Source organism: Sinocyclocheilus rhinocerous, unplaced genomic scaffold, assembly GCF_001515625.1.
Source record: "Sinocyclocheilus rhinocerous isolate Xijiao unplaced genomic scaffold, SAMN03320098_v1.1 scaffold20, whole genome shotgun sequence".
NCBI classification, from domain to species: domain Eukaryota; kingdom Metazoa; phylum Chordata; class Actinopteri; order Cypriniformes; family Cyprinidae; genus Sinocyclocheilus; species Sinocyclocheilus rhinocerous.
In genome coordinates this window covers 368,104-382,372 of record NW_015640468.1, presented here as the reverse complement: position 1 = coordinate 382,372, position 14,269 = coordinate 368,104, and the positions used below count along the sequence as shown (strand labels likewise).

At 37.7% G+C, this 14,269-nt stretch overlaps 1 protein-coding gene across 1 annotated transcript in view; it reads left to right on the top strand.

The window, feature by feature from the left end:
* LOC107753139 (olfactomedin-like protein 2A) overlaps positions 1-8,447 on the top strand; it is a 20,784-nt gene extending 12,337 nt beyond the window's left edge. The window contains exons 2-10 of the mRNA XM_016569264.1: positions 1,157-1,176; positions 1,341-1,410; positions 1,810-1,983; positions 2,081-2,223; positions 3,027-3,186; positions 3,269-3,536; positions 5,898-6,143; positions 6,810-6,995; positions 7,653-8,447. Of these exons, the coding sequence (XP_016424750.1) occupies positions 1,157-1,176; positions 1,341-1,410; positions 1,810-1,983; positions 2,081-2,223; positions 3,027-3,186; positions 3,269-3,536; positions 5,898-6,143; positions 6,810-6,995; positions 7,653-8,257 (1,872 nt within the window). The 3' untranslated portion in view covers positions 8,258-8,447. The remainder of the gene's footprint in view (positions 1-1,156; positions 1,177-1,340; positions 1,411-1,809; positions 1,984-2,080; positions 2,224-3,026; positions 3,187-3,268; positions 3,537-5,897; positions 6,144-6,809; positions 6,996-7,652) is intronic.
* Positions 8,448-14,269: the final 5,822 nt, after the last annotated feature.

Here is a 14,269-nt window from a genome sequence, read left to right as displayed (position 1 = left end):
GCTTGAGGTATTCGGCCAATCACAACGCACTGGATAGCTGGCCAATCAGAGCACACCTCGCTTTTCAGACCGATGAGCTTTGTAAAAACTTTGTAAAAAAAAGTTTCAGAAAGGCGGGGCATAGAGGAGAAACAATAATGTACAGTATGTGGAAAATAATGTGTTTTTTAACCTTAAACCACATAAACACATTTCATTACTCCAAATACACAAAATAATGTTATTTTTAGCAACATCATATGACCCCTTTAAAGATGTTGAGGCCTTTAACATTTTCTGAGATGTTCAGGCCTTACTTTGACGTCTTTTTAAAGATGTTCAGGGTTTAATTTGGAATTTTATAAAATGCCCAGGTCATACTTAGACATTTGTTAAGATGTACATGCCTAAATTTAAAATTTTTAAGGATGTCCCCATCTTAAATTGGCATTTTCAAAGATGTTTAGACTGTACTCTGACATTTTTAAGATGTTCAGGCCTTCATTTTTAAGATGTTCAATCCTTACTTTGGCAGTTTTAAGATGTGCAGACCTGAATTTGTACAGTGTTTATGAAAAGTTGAATTAGCACAAGATAACCTTTCTACTGGAAGTCAAAATTATTTTCTCTCAATAGGAAGCATGCCACAGATGCTGTTGATTACAACAGAAAATCATTTGCCCCTCAAAAGCTAAAACAAAAACAACAAAAAAAACACACTGACACAATTTTGTTTATTTTTCCAAAATGAAAAGAGTCTAACTTGTTTTCTGTGGTAATCAGCAGCATGCAGCAGATGCTGTCCACCGAGCTTAACCAGAAACATACACATGGCAGATTTTGATATCGAAGAAGAGTCAAGTCACCTTTATATAGTGCGTCCGGAAAGTAATCACAACGCTTCACTTTTTCCCCACATTTTGTTGTTACAGCCTTATTCCAAAATAGATTAAATTAATTATTTTCCTCAATTCTACAAACAATACCACATAATGACAATGTGAAAGAATTGTTTAAAATTTGCTAATTTATTAAAAATAAAATACGTTAAGAAAAAAAAATTAAAATCACATGTACATAAGTATTCAAAGCCTTTGCTCAATACTTTGTTGAAGCACCTTTGGCACAAATTACAGCCTCAAGTCTTTGAGTATGATGCTCCCATTCTTTTTTGCAGTACCTCTCAAGCTCCATCAGGTTGGATGGGAGCGTCGGTGCACAGCCATTTTCAGATCGCCCCAGAGATGTTCAATCGGGTTCAAGTCTGGGCTTTGGCTGGGCCACTCAAGGACATTCACAGAGTTGTCCCGTAGCCACTCCTTTGTTATCTTGGCTGTGTGCTTAGGTTCATTTTCCAACAGGACAATGACCCTTCGCACCAAGTCTAAGGTCCAGAGAGCTCTGGACCAGGTTTTCATCAAGAATGTCTCTGTACATTGCTGCATTCACCTTTCCCTCCATCCCCTACCAACCAGCAAGAATTCTGGCTCCCACAGATTGGTTATGTGCCCATGTGGAACACAGATTAGTCCTGCCACTTTAAGAAGTTACTCCTAATGTCAGCTCGTTAGGTGTATAAGACACCTGTCCACACAATCTGTAGCTTCCATTCCAACCTCTCCCACCACCATGGGCAAGACCAAAGAGCTGTCAAGGATGTCAGAGACAAGATTGTAGATCTGCACAAGGCTGGAATGGGCTACAAGACCATCAGCAAGAAGCTTGGTGAGAAGGAGACAACTGTTGGTGCGATTATTTGGAAATGGAAGAAATACAAAACAACCACTCCTTTGTTATCTTGGCTGTGTGCTTAGGTTCATCTTCCAACAGGACAACAACCCTTCGCTCAAGTCTGAGGTCCAGAGCACTCTGGAGCAGGTTTTCATCAAGGATGTCTCTGTACATTGCTGCATTCACCTTTCCCTCCATCCTGAGGGAAAAACTGCTGCTGAAAAACATCCCCACAGCATGATGGTGCCACCACCATGCTTCACTGTAGGGATGGTATTGGCCAGGTGATGAGCGGTGCCTGGTTTCCTCCAGACATGAGGTCATCAGATCATCAGACATCAGATCAGAAAATTGTTTCTCCTGGTCTGAGAGTCCTTCAGGTGCCTTTTACCAAGGAGTGGCTTCCGTCTGGCCACTCTACCATACAGGCCTGATTGGTGGAGTGCTGCAGAGATGGTTGTTCTTCGGGAAGGTTCTCCTCTCCCCACAGAGAAATGCTGGAGCTCTGTCAGAGTGAACATCAGGTTCTTGGTCACCTCCATGACTAAGGCCCTTCTCCCCCGATTGCTCAGCTTGGCCGGGCGGCTCATTCTAGGAAGAATCCTGGTACTTCCAAACTTCTTCCATTCATGGATGATGGAGGCCACTGTGCTCATTGGGACCTTCAATGCTGCAGAAACATTTCTGTACCCTTCCCCAGAACTGTGCCTCGATACAATCCTGTCTCGGAGGTCTACAGACAATTCCTTGGACTTCATGGCTTGGTTTGTGCTCTGACATGCACTGTTAACTGTGGGACTTTATATAAACAGGTGTGTGCCTTTCCAAATGATGTCCAATCAACTGAATTTACCACAGGTGGACACCAATCAAGTTGTAGAAACATCTCAAGGATGTTCGGTGGAAACAGGATGCACCTGAGCTCAATTTTGAGTGTCATGGCAAAGGCTGTGAATACTTATACATGTGATTTTTATTTTATTTTATTTCGTTTTTGTTTTTTTTTATAAATTTGCAAAGATTTCAAACAAATTTCTTTCAAGTTGTAATTATGGGATATTGTTTGTATAATTTTGAGGAAAATAATGAATTTAATCCATTTTGGAATAAGACTGTAACATAACAAAATGTGGAAAAAGTGAAGTGCTGTGAATACTTTCCGGATGCTCAGTACATCCAGTATATAGTGCTTTATATAATAGATTGTGTCAAAGCAGCTTTACAGTGTTAAACAGGAAAGTATTGTGTCAATAATGGAGGAGGACAATAGTAAACAGTCATTTTTTTCAGTTAAAGTCAGTTCATTGTTGATTCAGTGATGTCAATGAGTTTGTGAGGGACAGCGTAGTAAATCTGTCCAATCAGCTGAAACGCTACGAGAACTACTCTGACATCATGGTGAGCATCAAGAAAGAGATCTCCAGCCTGGGACTACAGCTGTTGCAGAAAGACGCAGCCTCTGACAGTAAAGCACAGGTAACACACACTTTCTCCAACACTATGACACACACACAAAAGCACAAGATCAGCCTTGTAATTTAAAACTGTATGGTTCCAGGGCACAGAGAGTAAAAAGTCCAAGGAGGTCATAAAATCACCCAACAAGAAACCCCCAGCTGTCAAACCTCCACCCAAACAGCCTAAAGAGAAACCCATCAAGCCCAAGAAAGAGGCTCCTGCCAAAGCATCAAAACCTGTGAAGCCAGACCCCACCAGCAAAACCAAGACCTTAGTGCACCAGACGGGAGTCATCAGGGGGATCACATACTATAAAGCCTCCAAGACAGACAACTCTGAGTCACATTCAGCGGGGAGAGGAGAGAGAGGTACGGCGACCGTGCACATCACATCTGTGTTCAATTAATTTCTTCTGAAAACCACCTCAGTGTAGCTCTACCAGAGCCAAAAGCAATTGGTTTTACTGTGGGTGATAAAATGGGTGAAACACTTCTATATTCTTGAACATCATAGAGACTTGAGGCAACTACTCAGAACACATTAAGATGACTTTTGCCCAGATTTTTGTTTCGATTTAGTGAGAGCCAGTCTGCAGGTTTGAGTTGACAGATTTCATAGAAAATTGTATAATGTATGATGGTCTCATGCGTCTCCTAGAAACAAGGCACGTGTTTGAGCCTGAGTTTGCTGCTGTCTTACAAGTTAGCCTAATCTTTTTTCTTTAAGACGGGTCATCATTTTTTAATTTTTTTTCATTACAGTTTTTAAATAAAAATTTCATTTAAAGGGGTCCTATTATGCTTTTTCACTTTTTCAACTTAGTCTGTAATGTTGCTGTTTGAGCATAAAAAAGATCTGCAAAGTTACAAAGCTGAAAGTCCACTTCAAAAGGATACAGGAACTATTCGAGCCGTTCATGCCAGACTGGGGAGAGATTATTGCATGTTGTAATAATGCAAAATATGTGAAAAATAATGTGTTTTTCGAAAAACCTAGTATGAGAGCCTGTTCTAGTACACCCCCAAAACAAAATCAAGACTTTGTAAAAGAGCATAATAGGACCCCTTTAAATAAAAACGTAGATTAGTCCAAATTGAATTAAAAATATAAGACTGATTGCCCCTTGGTTAACTGCTAGTTGGTCAGACTCGTACTTTAGACACTGTCTTAACATAGAGGCTAAGTTTATGCAACTGGCCCTAGAACACCCTAGAAACCTCACTAGCAACCACCCAAAACACCTTAAGGCTGGAATGCACTACACAACTTTTAAAATCTGACAAGATTTTAAAATGCTAGGGATCATAAACTTGCAGACTTTGTTAACAGTCACAGAGGAAAACTGGACATCACACACACTAAACGACTGAGGATCACACACTACCAGACTTTTAAGTCATTCCATTCACAACAAACTCACGCTGAAACACGTGCCTTGTTGCTAGGAGACGTGTGACAATATGTGTTCTAAAATCAGCACAAAATATCAACCATGTTTGATCTCCTCCGACTGGAATGGATCAAAGTCTGAAGAAAAAAATGTAGAATCTGTGACCATCATACACATGCAATTTTCAATGGAATCTGTCAACTCCACTCTGCAGACTGGCTCTTGACTTTCGGCAACTAGCGTCAACTTCTCCAGACTGTAAATTGGGCAAATATCGGAGCAAAAGTTGTGTAGTGTATTCCGGCCTTTAGCAACATGTATCATTGTGGCAGCAATTTTTGGAAATCACCACTCACATTTTCTTCTCATCAATCTGGACCTGAAATCAGTAAAGTGGATCTATAACTTCCTTTCCGGTTATATATGCATCTCTTGAGAGGCAGTAAGAAACTTGAGTTATTTTAGTGAAATGCTATTCTGTATTTCTTTATTTTATCAGCAGTATCAGCAAGAACTTTCCTCTGGGATGAAATCATTTCCATTGCTTTCCAGAGCCAAATATAAAACAGTGACATGCAGGGAAGAGAAAATAATCACAATTTTGCAGAGGTGTCCAAAACTATTACAGTACTGGCCCTGTGTCCTTGAAAGACAGATAGCAGTGATGGAGTGTGTATGAATATCTGATGTACTTATGTCCTGTGCTCATGTCCACGTGTTTAATGTTCCAGACGCTCCCACAGTGCAGGAAGAGGAGGCTCAGATTAGGGTCTCTCCGCTGACATTGTCTTACGGAGATCTGTTGTACATGGCATGAGATGAAATGGGAAATGATTTTAGCAAATGGCTGCAATATAACAAAGAGTGAAAAATTTAAGGGGGTCTGAATACTTTCCGTACCCACTGTATATAAGAGTTTAAAATTAAATTAATACATTTATTCAACAAGGACACGTTAAAGCATATTAGAATGATTTCTGAAGAATCATATGACACTGAAGACTGGAGTAATGATGCTGAAATTCAGCTTTGTCATCACAGGAATAAAGTACACTTTAAATATATTAGAATACAAAGCAATTAGGGTCTCTCCGCTGACATTGTCTTACGGAGATCTGTTGTACATGGCATGAGATGAAATGGGCTCAGTGAAGGAATGTCGAATCCAAGCGTTGCAGGCAGAGACTGGGTTACAATGCAGGAAGTTTCTTCGAGTGCAACATCTCATTAATAATACTTTTGATGTGAGGAATCTGAAATGCTCGCGGTAAAACTTCAAGCCAAGAGTTGTAATTTGCCTTTCAAACCCTCCCTGGCTTTCTCCTTATGCTCTTTTCAGAAAACTCAGCCAAAACCCACGCTGGCCACCTAACCGAGGACAAAAGGGGCTCCAAGCTAGTTTTGGAAGAGTCTGAAATAATGTCGACTGTGCTGCCAATAACAACCACTACGCTTGTTGCTGTGACAACAACAAGCACCACACTAGCAACCACCAGTGAAGTGCCTATCATGAATTCAACCCTGTTTACACCAGCACCAGAGAAAGCAATGGACAGTGGAGGAAAGACACACTTGCACAAAGCAGGTACAATTTATTCATATATATATACTGTATATATATATATATATATATATATATATATATATATATGTGGCTGTATTAGATCAAAAAGCAAAGGGTCTGAATCCTTAGGACCATGTGATATTTCAGTTTTTTTTTTTTAATAAATCTGCAAAAATGTCAACAATTCTGTGTTTTTCTGTCAATATGGGGTGCTGTGTGTACATTAATGAGGAAAAAAAATTAACTTAAATGATTTTAGCAAATGGCTGCAATATAACAAAGAGTGAAAAATTTAAGGGGGTCTGAATACTTTCCGTACCCACTGTATATAAGAGTTTAAAATTAAATTAATACATTTATTCAACAACGACACGTTAAAGCATATTAGAATGATTTCTGAAGAATCATATGACACTGAAGACTGGAGTAATGATGCTGAAATTCAGCTTTGTCATCACAGGAATAAAGTACACTTTAAATATATTAGAATACAAAGCAGTTATTTTAAATTCTAATAAAATTTCACAATTTACTGTATTTTTAAACAAATAAATGCAGACTTGGTGAGCATAAGAGACATCTTTCAAAACATTAAAAAGTCTTACTGACCCCAAACTGTTGAAAGGTATTTTTTAAGTATGCTGTGTGTGGAGATATATGGAAATCTCTATTGATTTCTTTGAATAGGTAAATCTTTAGACTGTGAGGGCACACTGGCTTCAGTGGAGATGCCAGAGAAGCATCACAGTTATGGACGGAATGAAGGAGCCTGGATGAAAGACCCAGTGGCCAAAGACAACAAGATCTATGTTACGAACTACTACTACGGAAATAACCTGGTGGAGTTCCGCAACCTGGAAAATTTCAAACAAGGTAAAAACAGCAAAACAAAGAGGGGCACATTTACTAAAGAGTTCTGCCACTTTCAGTTCTTGCTTGCTAAACATGCACAATCCATTTTAAGGCTCTAAAGGCACTGAAAAATCACTGTACCATGAGTATTTGAAATGTTGAATGTTTTTTAATGTAAATTAGACTACAGATAACACCTATATAAAATATAGATTTTAAGAATTTTTTTTTATTTACTATGATAATTTGATTAATTTTTTATTTACACTTTACTGGCCACAGTAATTAATCAAATGATGATTAAATCGTGGAGAAGTGTGCTATAATCAGACATATAGCAATTCAGGTGCCTGGATCGTAGCGGTGAAAACCCAGCATTTGAAATTAACCTGCAAGTTGGAGAATCACACTGCGAAAATGGCATTCAGAGCAAATTTTATTACTGACTTGTATCATTTCTTTAGTGAACTGGGCGTTAAACCAATGTAGACAGCGTGTTCAAATAAAAGACGCTATCAGCGGACACAATTAATTCTTAAGTTAATTTCCCTCTGATATGTAGTTGAGAATATTGCTCCATGATGGCCTGTATTGTGTAGCTAATATAAATTATACATGCATAAAGTGTAACAAATTTGATCATAATCAAGATCTTTCGAATATCTTCATCAATGATAGGTCGCTGGAGTAACCTCTACAAGCTTCCCTACAACTGGATAGGAACCGGTCATGTGGTCTACAACGGTACCTTCTATTACAACAGAGCCTTCACCAAAAACATCATCAAATATGACTTGCGCGTGCGCTATGTGGCAGCTTGGACTCAGCTTCATGATGCGGTGTATGAGGACATCACACCTTGGAAATGGCGAGGACATTCAGACATCGATTTCGCCGTAGACGAGAGTGGCCTCTGGGTGATCTACCCAGCGCTGGATTACGACTACTCGCAACACGAAGTCATCGTCATCAGTAAGCTGGACCCAAACGACCTGTCCATGAAGAAGGAGACGACATGGAGGACTGGGCTGAAGCGCAGCTCGTACGGAAACTGCTTCATCGTGTGCGGCGTGCTGTATGCAATTGACGTGTACAACCAGAAAGAGGGTGAGATTTTGTACGCCTACGATACGCACACGAACACGGAGGCCGCTCCACGTTTGCCGTTCACTAATGAGTACGCCTTTGTGACCCAAGTGGACTACAATCCCAAAGATAAGGTGCTGTATGCCTGGGACAATGGCCATCAGATGACCTACAATATTCACTTTGTGGGCCAGTGAAGTTTTGTCTAGAATCTGACGCGGTGGCCGTCTTCTTTAATTTGGCCTGGTGCATAGGAAAATACACCATTTATGGGAGCACATTGCTTTCTTTATTGGTATGGTGATTGAGATAAAGTTTAAACTCTATGGAAGCAGAATAAAAATATAAAGAAGGTTATTGTGATGTTTTATCTCACAATTCTGACTTTTTTTCCTCAGAATTGTGCACGTGTGTGCGGTCATGTGTCTAAAAAAATCTAGATGTTAATTCCAAATTCTGTGGGAAAAGACAGAATTGTGAGATGTAAACTCAGAATTCCAAGAAAAAGTCAAAATTGCAAGAATGAAACTCAGAATTAAAAAAAATAATAAAAAATCAGTCGTGATATAAAAGGTTGCAATTATCTTTTTTATATTTTTATTACGTTGCAGAAATACGCTTTCATAAAAATGAGTCCACATGATTTGGGAATATATTTTTACCCTCAACAATAGTGTTATTGGACTTTAAGGTGATGCATGTCTCATTTTTTTCCCAATTTGAGGCATTTTATTTTATTTTATTTAGTTTATTTTTTATTTTTTACTTTATTTAGTTTTCTTATACAACATAAACTAGATCAAAAAGCGTGGTCCAAAAAAGAACAACAACAACAACAGTACGGTACAGACAGATATACAAAAATATAAGTAAACAGAAAAAGTATTAATAATTGTTAGGGATAAATATCTCTGATGCATGCAATGTAAAAGATCAATTCGATCAAAAGATCACAATGATTACATCTTGAAGGAATACAGAAAAATAACAAATAAATAAATAAAATACAAAAAAAAAAAGAGCATGTCTCATTTTCATGTAGTTAATAATCTGGCCCCAACATTTAAAAAATGGTACAGTTAAGGATCTCGAAAAAACAAAGTGTAACCGTAATGTTTTTACACAGCTTTTTGCAGTAATGTTTATTCTTACATTCAAGATTTGCAAAATGTGTAGTAATATCATTTAAAAGCAACAAAATATCAATTTTGGGCAATGGGATTTTGAATGTTATGTAAATTTCATTATTTTAGATATTCATTTTGTAAAATATTACATTCTCATTGTAAATATTTCCAAGAATAAGTTGTGTTACAATATTCCTGTTATTAAACCTCAGATTTATCATCCCCAGATATTTAATATTATAGTCATTCAACATAAATGTTTACTTATGATTACTCCTGGATGAGTTACAATGTTTTATATGTTGCATTTATGTGTAAAATTTCACATTTTGTGTACAATAGTTCAAATAAACTTACTCTAAAATCATTTGCTGTGTATGAATTTGCTAATGCACAATGTAATGTTTTACATTCTGTACCTCACTATGTGCTATACAATACAGTATGCAACCATAAATGGTTCAGATACAATAAATAATTGTCTCTTGACATACAACTCCCCATCTCCAGATGTCTGACATTTTTTAAATGTTGCAATATATGATTGAAGACACATTTTACATAGTGGGAAATAAAGATCAGAGTGTACAGTAAATTTAGATTTAATGTTTTATTATTAGCACTTTTAGCCTTGTGAAAGGAAGTATACTTTAATATAGAACTTATATAATATCCTTCAAAAGAATATGCTTAAGTGCAAACTAAATGTATTATTTTCAGAAATTAATTGCATGTTAATTGCAATTAAATAAAAATGTATTAAAGTTTAAAATGATATTGAATGCACTTTGCAGCACTTTTTTGACCCTCAAGTAGGACTTGATAATTTTTATATGCAATTTCATAATTACATCTATTGTCTCATTATTTATTTATTATTGTACTTTAAGTACTTTTAAGCAAAATTATTAATTTGACATCAATACAAAGTGTACTTTAAAACACAGTCATAAGTGTACACTTAAGTGGCCTTTTACTTCATATAATATCATTTGCCAGCATAGCTTTTTAAAAATATACTTTTAAAGGGGTCATAGGATGCCCATTTTCCACAAGTTGATATGATTCTTTAGGGTCTTAATGAAAAGTCTGTAACATAGTTTGGTTAAAATTTTTCAATGGTAGTGTAAAAAACACATTTTTTTACCCTGTCAAAAACAGCTCTTTTCAGATCAAGCCGTTTTTGTAGCATTTTCCTTTAAATGTTAATGAGCTCTGCTGTCCCCGCCCCTCTCTTTCAAGCTGCTCTCTGAGGGACTGTTTACTTTAGCCGCATTCATCGTGAAACTTGCTAATTAGCACATTATTAGGAAAGGCGATTTGCAAAGATTCATTACAAAACATTATACTCACTTCTTCTGTAGATGAGGCTGGATCATGAATGATTCGCGCGAACATAAGACGCATTTAGGCAGATCGGGGGAGCATTCCCTTTAGAAACAAATGTAAGCCATTGTGAGTTCAGCAGCTCAGATGTCAGAAGTAAATGACAACTGCTGTGACATCACACAGACAAGCATCTGAGATCGGCTCGATTTGAGAAAGGGGAAAACATTTAACACGATTAAAAAAAAAACACTGGGTGGATTTTTATCATTATAGGGTGGTTGTGTACACACACTGCCAACACACATTTCAGTTCAAACAACTTGTAAAAGTGCATGTAGCATCCTATGACCCCTTTAAGGCTTGAAGTACACTACTAGTTCACATTTAAGTGCACTTCTTTTTCACAAGGTTGCTATTGATCATACCAAGAATAGTTGACCCATCATTGATAATTCTCATCATTTACTCACCCTCACGTTCCAAACGTATATGACTTCCTTTCTTCTGTGGAACACAAAAGAAAATGTTTTTGAGAAATGTCTTATATCCACAATGAAAATCTATGGGTTCCAGTGTTGTTTTGAACCCCATTGACTTTCAGTATATGGACAAAAACAGCTGAAACAGTAGAAACTATACACAGAACACCCTAGTAACCGTTTAGTTACATGCTCAAATCCATTAATGACACTTTTTCCTGTAAGCAAATCAGTGGCTGTTTATGTGCAAATGGCACGCAGATTTCTGGTCTTTCAGGTCTGAGGTCACATTCATTCTGTCTAAGCAGGAAAGAGGAAACCCAGATAAAGTGTTTTCATGAGGTCATTGTTGCATTTTGGGAGGTCTGGGTGTGGTGATGATTGACTGACACGACAGGGTGTGTGGATGAACTCAGGAGAGGTATAGTATATTGTTGGAGGAACAGGGCGGAGGTTCGGCTTTAATGCGTGGAGGGTTTGCATCTGAATTAACCCACAAGACACTTAATCATGAGCCAAAGTCTTGCACAGCAAAATTCCAAGCCAACATCAGTACTCCATCAATGATGCACAAATAAACCACATCTATCTGTTAGACTACAGCTCAACTGCACAGCGGGATAAGGATTTGTTTTATGTGCAAGCCACACGTGGATACTTGCGTTTCTTTGTTAACATGGGCATTAAGACATCAAGACCTCACTCGTGACCCTAATAAAAGCTGCAGGTTGTCATATTTGGTGCAAGATGTCATTAATATGATTAAACTGAGAAGACAAATGAGCCGTAGTGGGTTAGTGTTGTGCAGCTCCAATGTCCCAGACCCCCTAAAGGTCCTCTTGGCTTGCCTACAAGTCGAGTGTCGGAGAGTCTAGTCAACCTTTCCAACACACACCCTAATCCAAATTACAACGCTGGGAATTTGAGTCATCTATTCCTTCAAAAACACAGATTTTGAAGCCACCGAACACGGTCCCAGAGGTACAAGATCGAAATGTTAAGAGGGTCGACAAGTTCTTGAATTTTGTACATGACCGCTCACTCAAAAAGGGGATTTCCATTCCTGCCCATCAGAGGCTTTGTCCTCCACTGCAGGCATAACTGGATTTTGTTGATTTCATTGGAGCTCATTGAGGTTAATTTCCACAGCATTCCTTAATTCAATGCTCTCTGAATGCAGTTAAGGAGTACAAAACAAAATCTGAAGCCTGACCACAAGGGGACTGAAACTCATTATGACAATAACACTGCAAGAAGCCCCCAGAAGTCCTTTACTTACGCAAGGCACTTAGCAAATAAGTGTTGATTTGGCAATTGAGTTTGCAATTGTCTGGCTGCGATTCAAATCATATTTTATGCATCACAATACTAAGAACTTGTTTGCTTGATTCATCTGTGGAAACCCATCAAAACAAAACAAGAAAAAATGTGAAGTCTGCAACAGGCTATATTAGTTAATTAAAAGCCGTGTTGGGGAGCAACGAACTCAGACTTTACATTTCTCTCTCTCTCTCTCTCTCTCAGCACTGGGGAAAAAATCTAAAGTACTTATTACAAATATAAATAAAGTAATATAAAAATATACTTAAGTGTGAATTGAATGTAATGTTTTCAGACACTTGATTGCATGTTAATTCTAATTAAATTAAAAAGGTATTATAGTTTAAATTCATGTTAAATGCAATTAGTTGAACCTAAGAGTGTTTTTTGACCCACTTAAGTAGGACAAGTACATATTCACATGTAATTTCAGAATTACTTGGGTTAAAGATGTACTGCTGGATGTACTGACAAGCATTTATGGTAACTAAAATATCCTTTAATGTTAGTTTAAATTATAATCAAATACTTACATGTGCTTTAGTATGTTAGTCAACACATCAATATAAGTGGTTTAAAGCACAACAAAATATTAAATATGAAAAAAAAATATTAAAATGTAAAAAAAATTGAAAACTTTTTTTTTTTATTATATTAAAACAAAACTTTAAAGTGTCATAAAACTCTACTCTAAGTACACTTCAGTGGCCTTTTATTTCAATACAATTTAGCACACTTATTTTTCACAAGGGAAGTTTTCACAAAATAACTCTAATTGGTACTTTCCAAAGAAACATTCCACATTTGCCATGTACTGTAAAGAGTAACAAACCTACAAACACAAGCAGAACAGATTACTTCCAGACACATTGAGAGATGACACACTAGAGGAGAAACACAAAAGACAGAACACATAAAATGTAATGATGCAAAAAAAAATTCAAAAACACTTTTTATTGATTTGGCCGTGTGGGCAATGGTGCTTGAAAGACCAAAATATGCAACAAAATGTGGCGACAGGGTTACTCAGCTGTTCGGTTTAACACAATGGTGATGAAAACGGACAAGAAAAATACACAGACAGACAAGAAAAAAAACACACACAAACACACGCTCAATCACCCATCCATCCACACAAACACTTGCACACACAAAGCATGCTTTGAAATAATCAACTCTTGTGTGCTGTCCAGACTGAGTTCAGCACCATTGAAGACAACGTAATGCTGTAAATAAACCTTGTGATTCAAGTCACTCAGCTGTGAAAGTATCTCGTTCAGCATGTTGGGAGTGACGGGGTCAAACAAGCACAATAAACACAAGGTAAAGAGGAATATATTTTAAATCAATGTCCCAGAGTTGGCTAATACAATAAGCAATGTGGATGAAACGTGGATCCAAGATGAAGTGTGTAATTTCAGTGCCACTATAGTGTCACCAAATGTGATTTAATGTGAAAATAATGACTATTTCAAACAGGCTTCCCTGAACACTTCTACAGGCTGTCATTGGTCAGTCAAACAGATAGCCCCACCTCAACTGGGTTGAGCTAGTTGGGATCCTCAAACAAACAATGTTGATAGCACCACAGAGACAAAGAGCCATATTTTAATGATCTAAGCGCATGGTCTAAAGCGCAGGCTCAAGTGCACTTAGGGCGTGTCCGAATCCACTTTTGCTAGTTTAACGGCGGGAAAAACGGTCGGCGCGCCGGGCGCATGGTTCAAAAGGGTTGTACCTATTCTCTTAATGAGTGCTGGGTGTGTTTTGGGCATAACGTGCAATAAACCAATCAGAGTCTCATCTCCCATTCCCTTTAAAAGGCCAGTTGCGCTCGCGCCATGGCGGATTCGCTATTTACATGGCGGAATTTGCAAGAGCAAAGACTGAACGCTTCTCCAGAGAGGAAAGTTTCTGCTCGTGCGCGAGGTTAAAGCGTGCGAGCAGACCATGT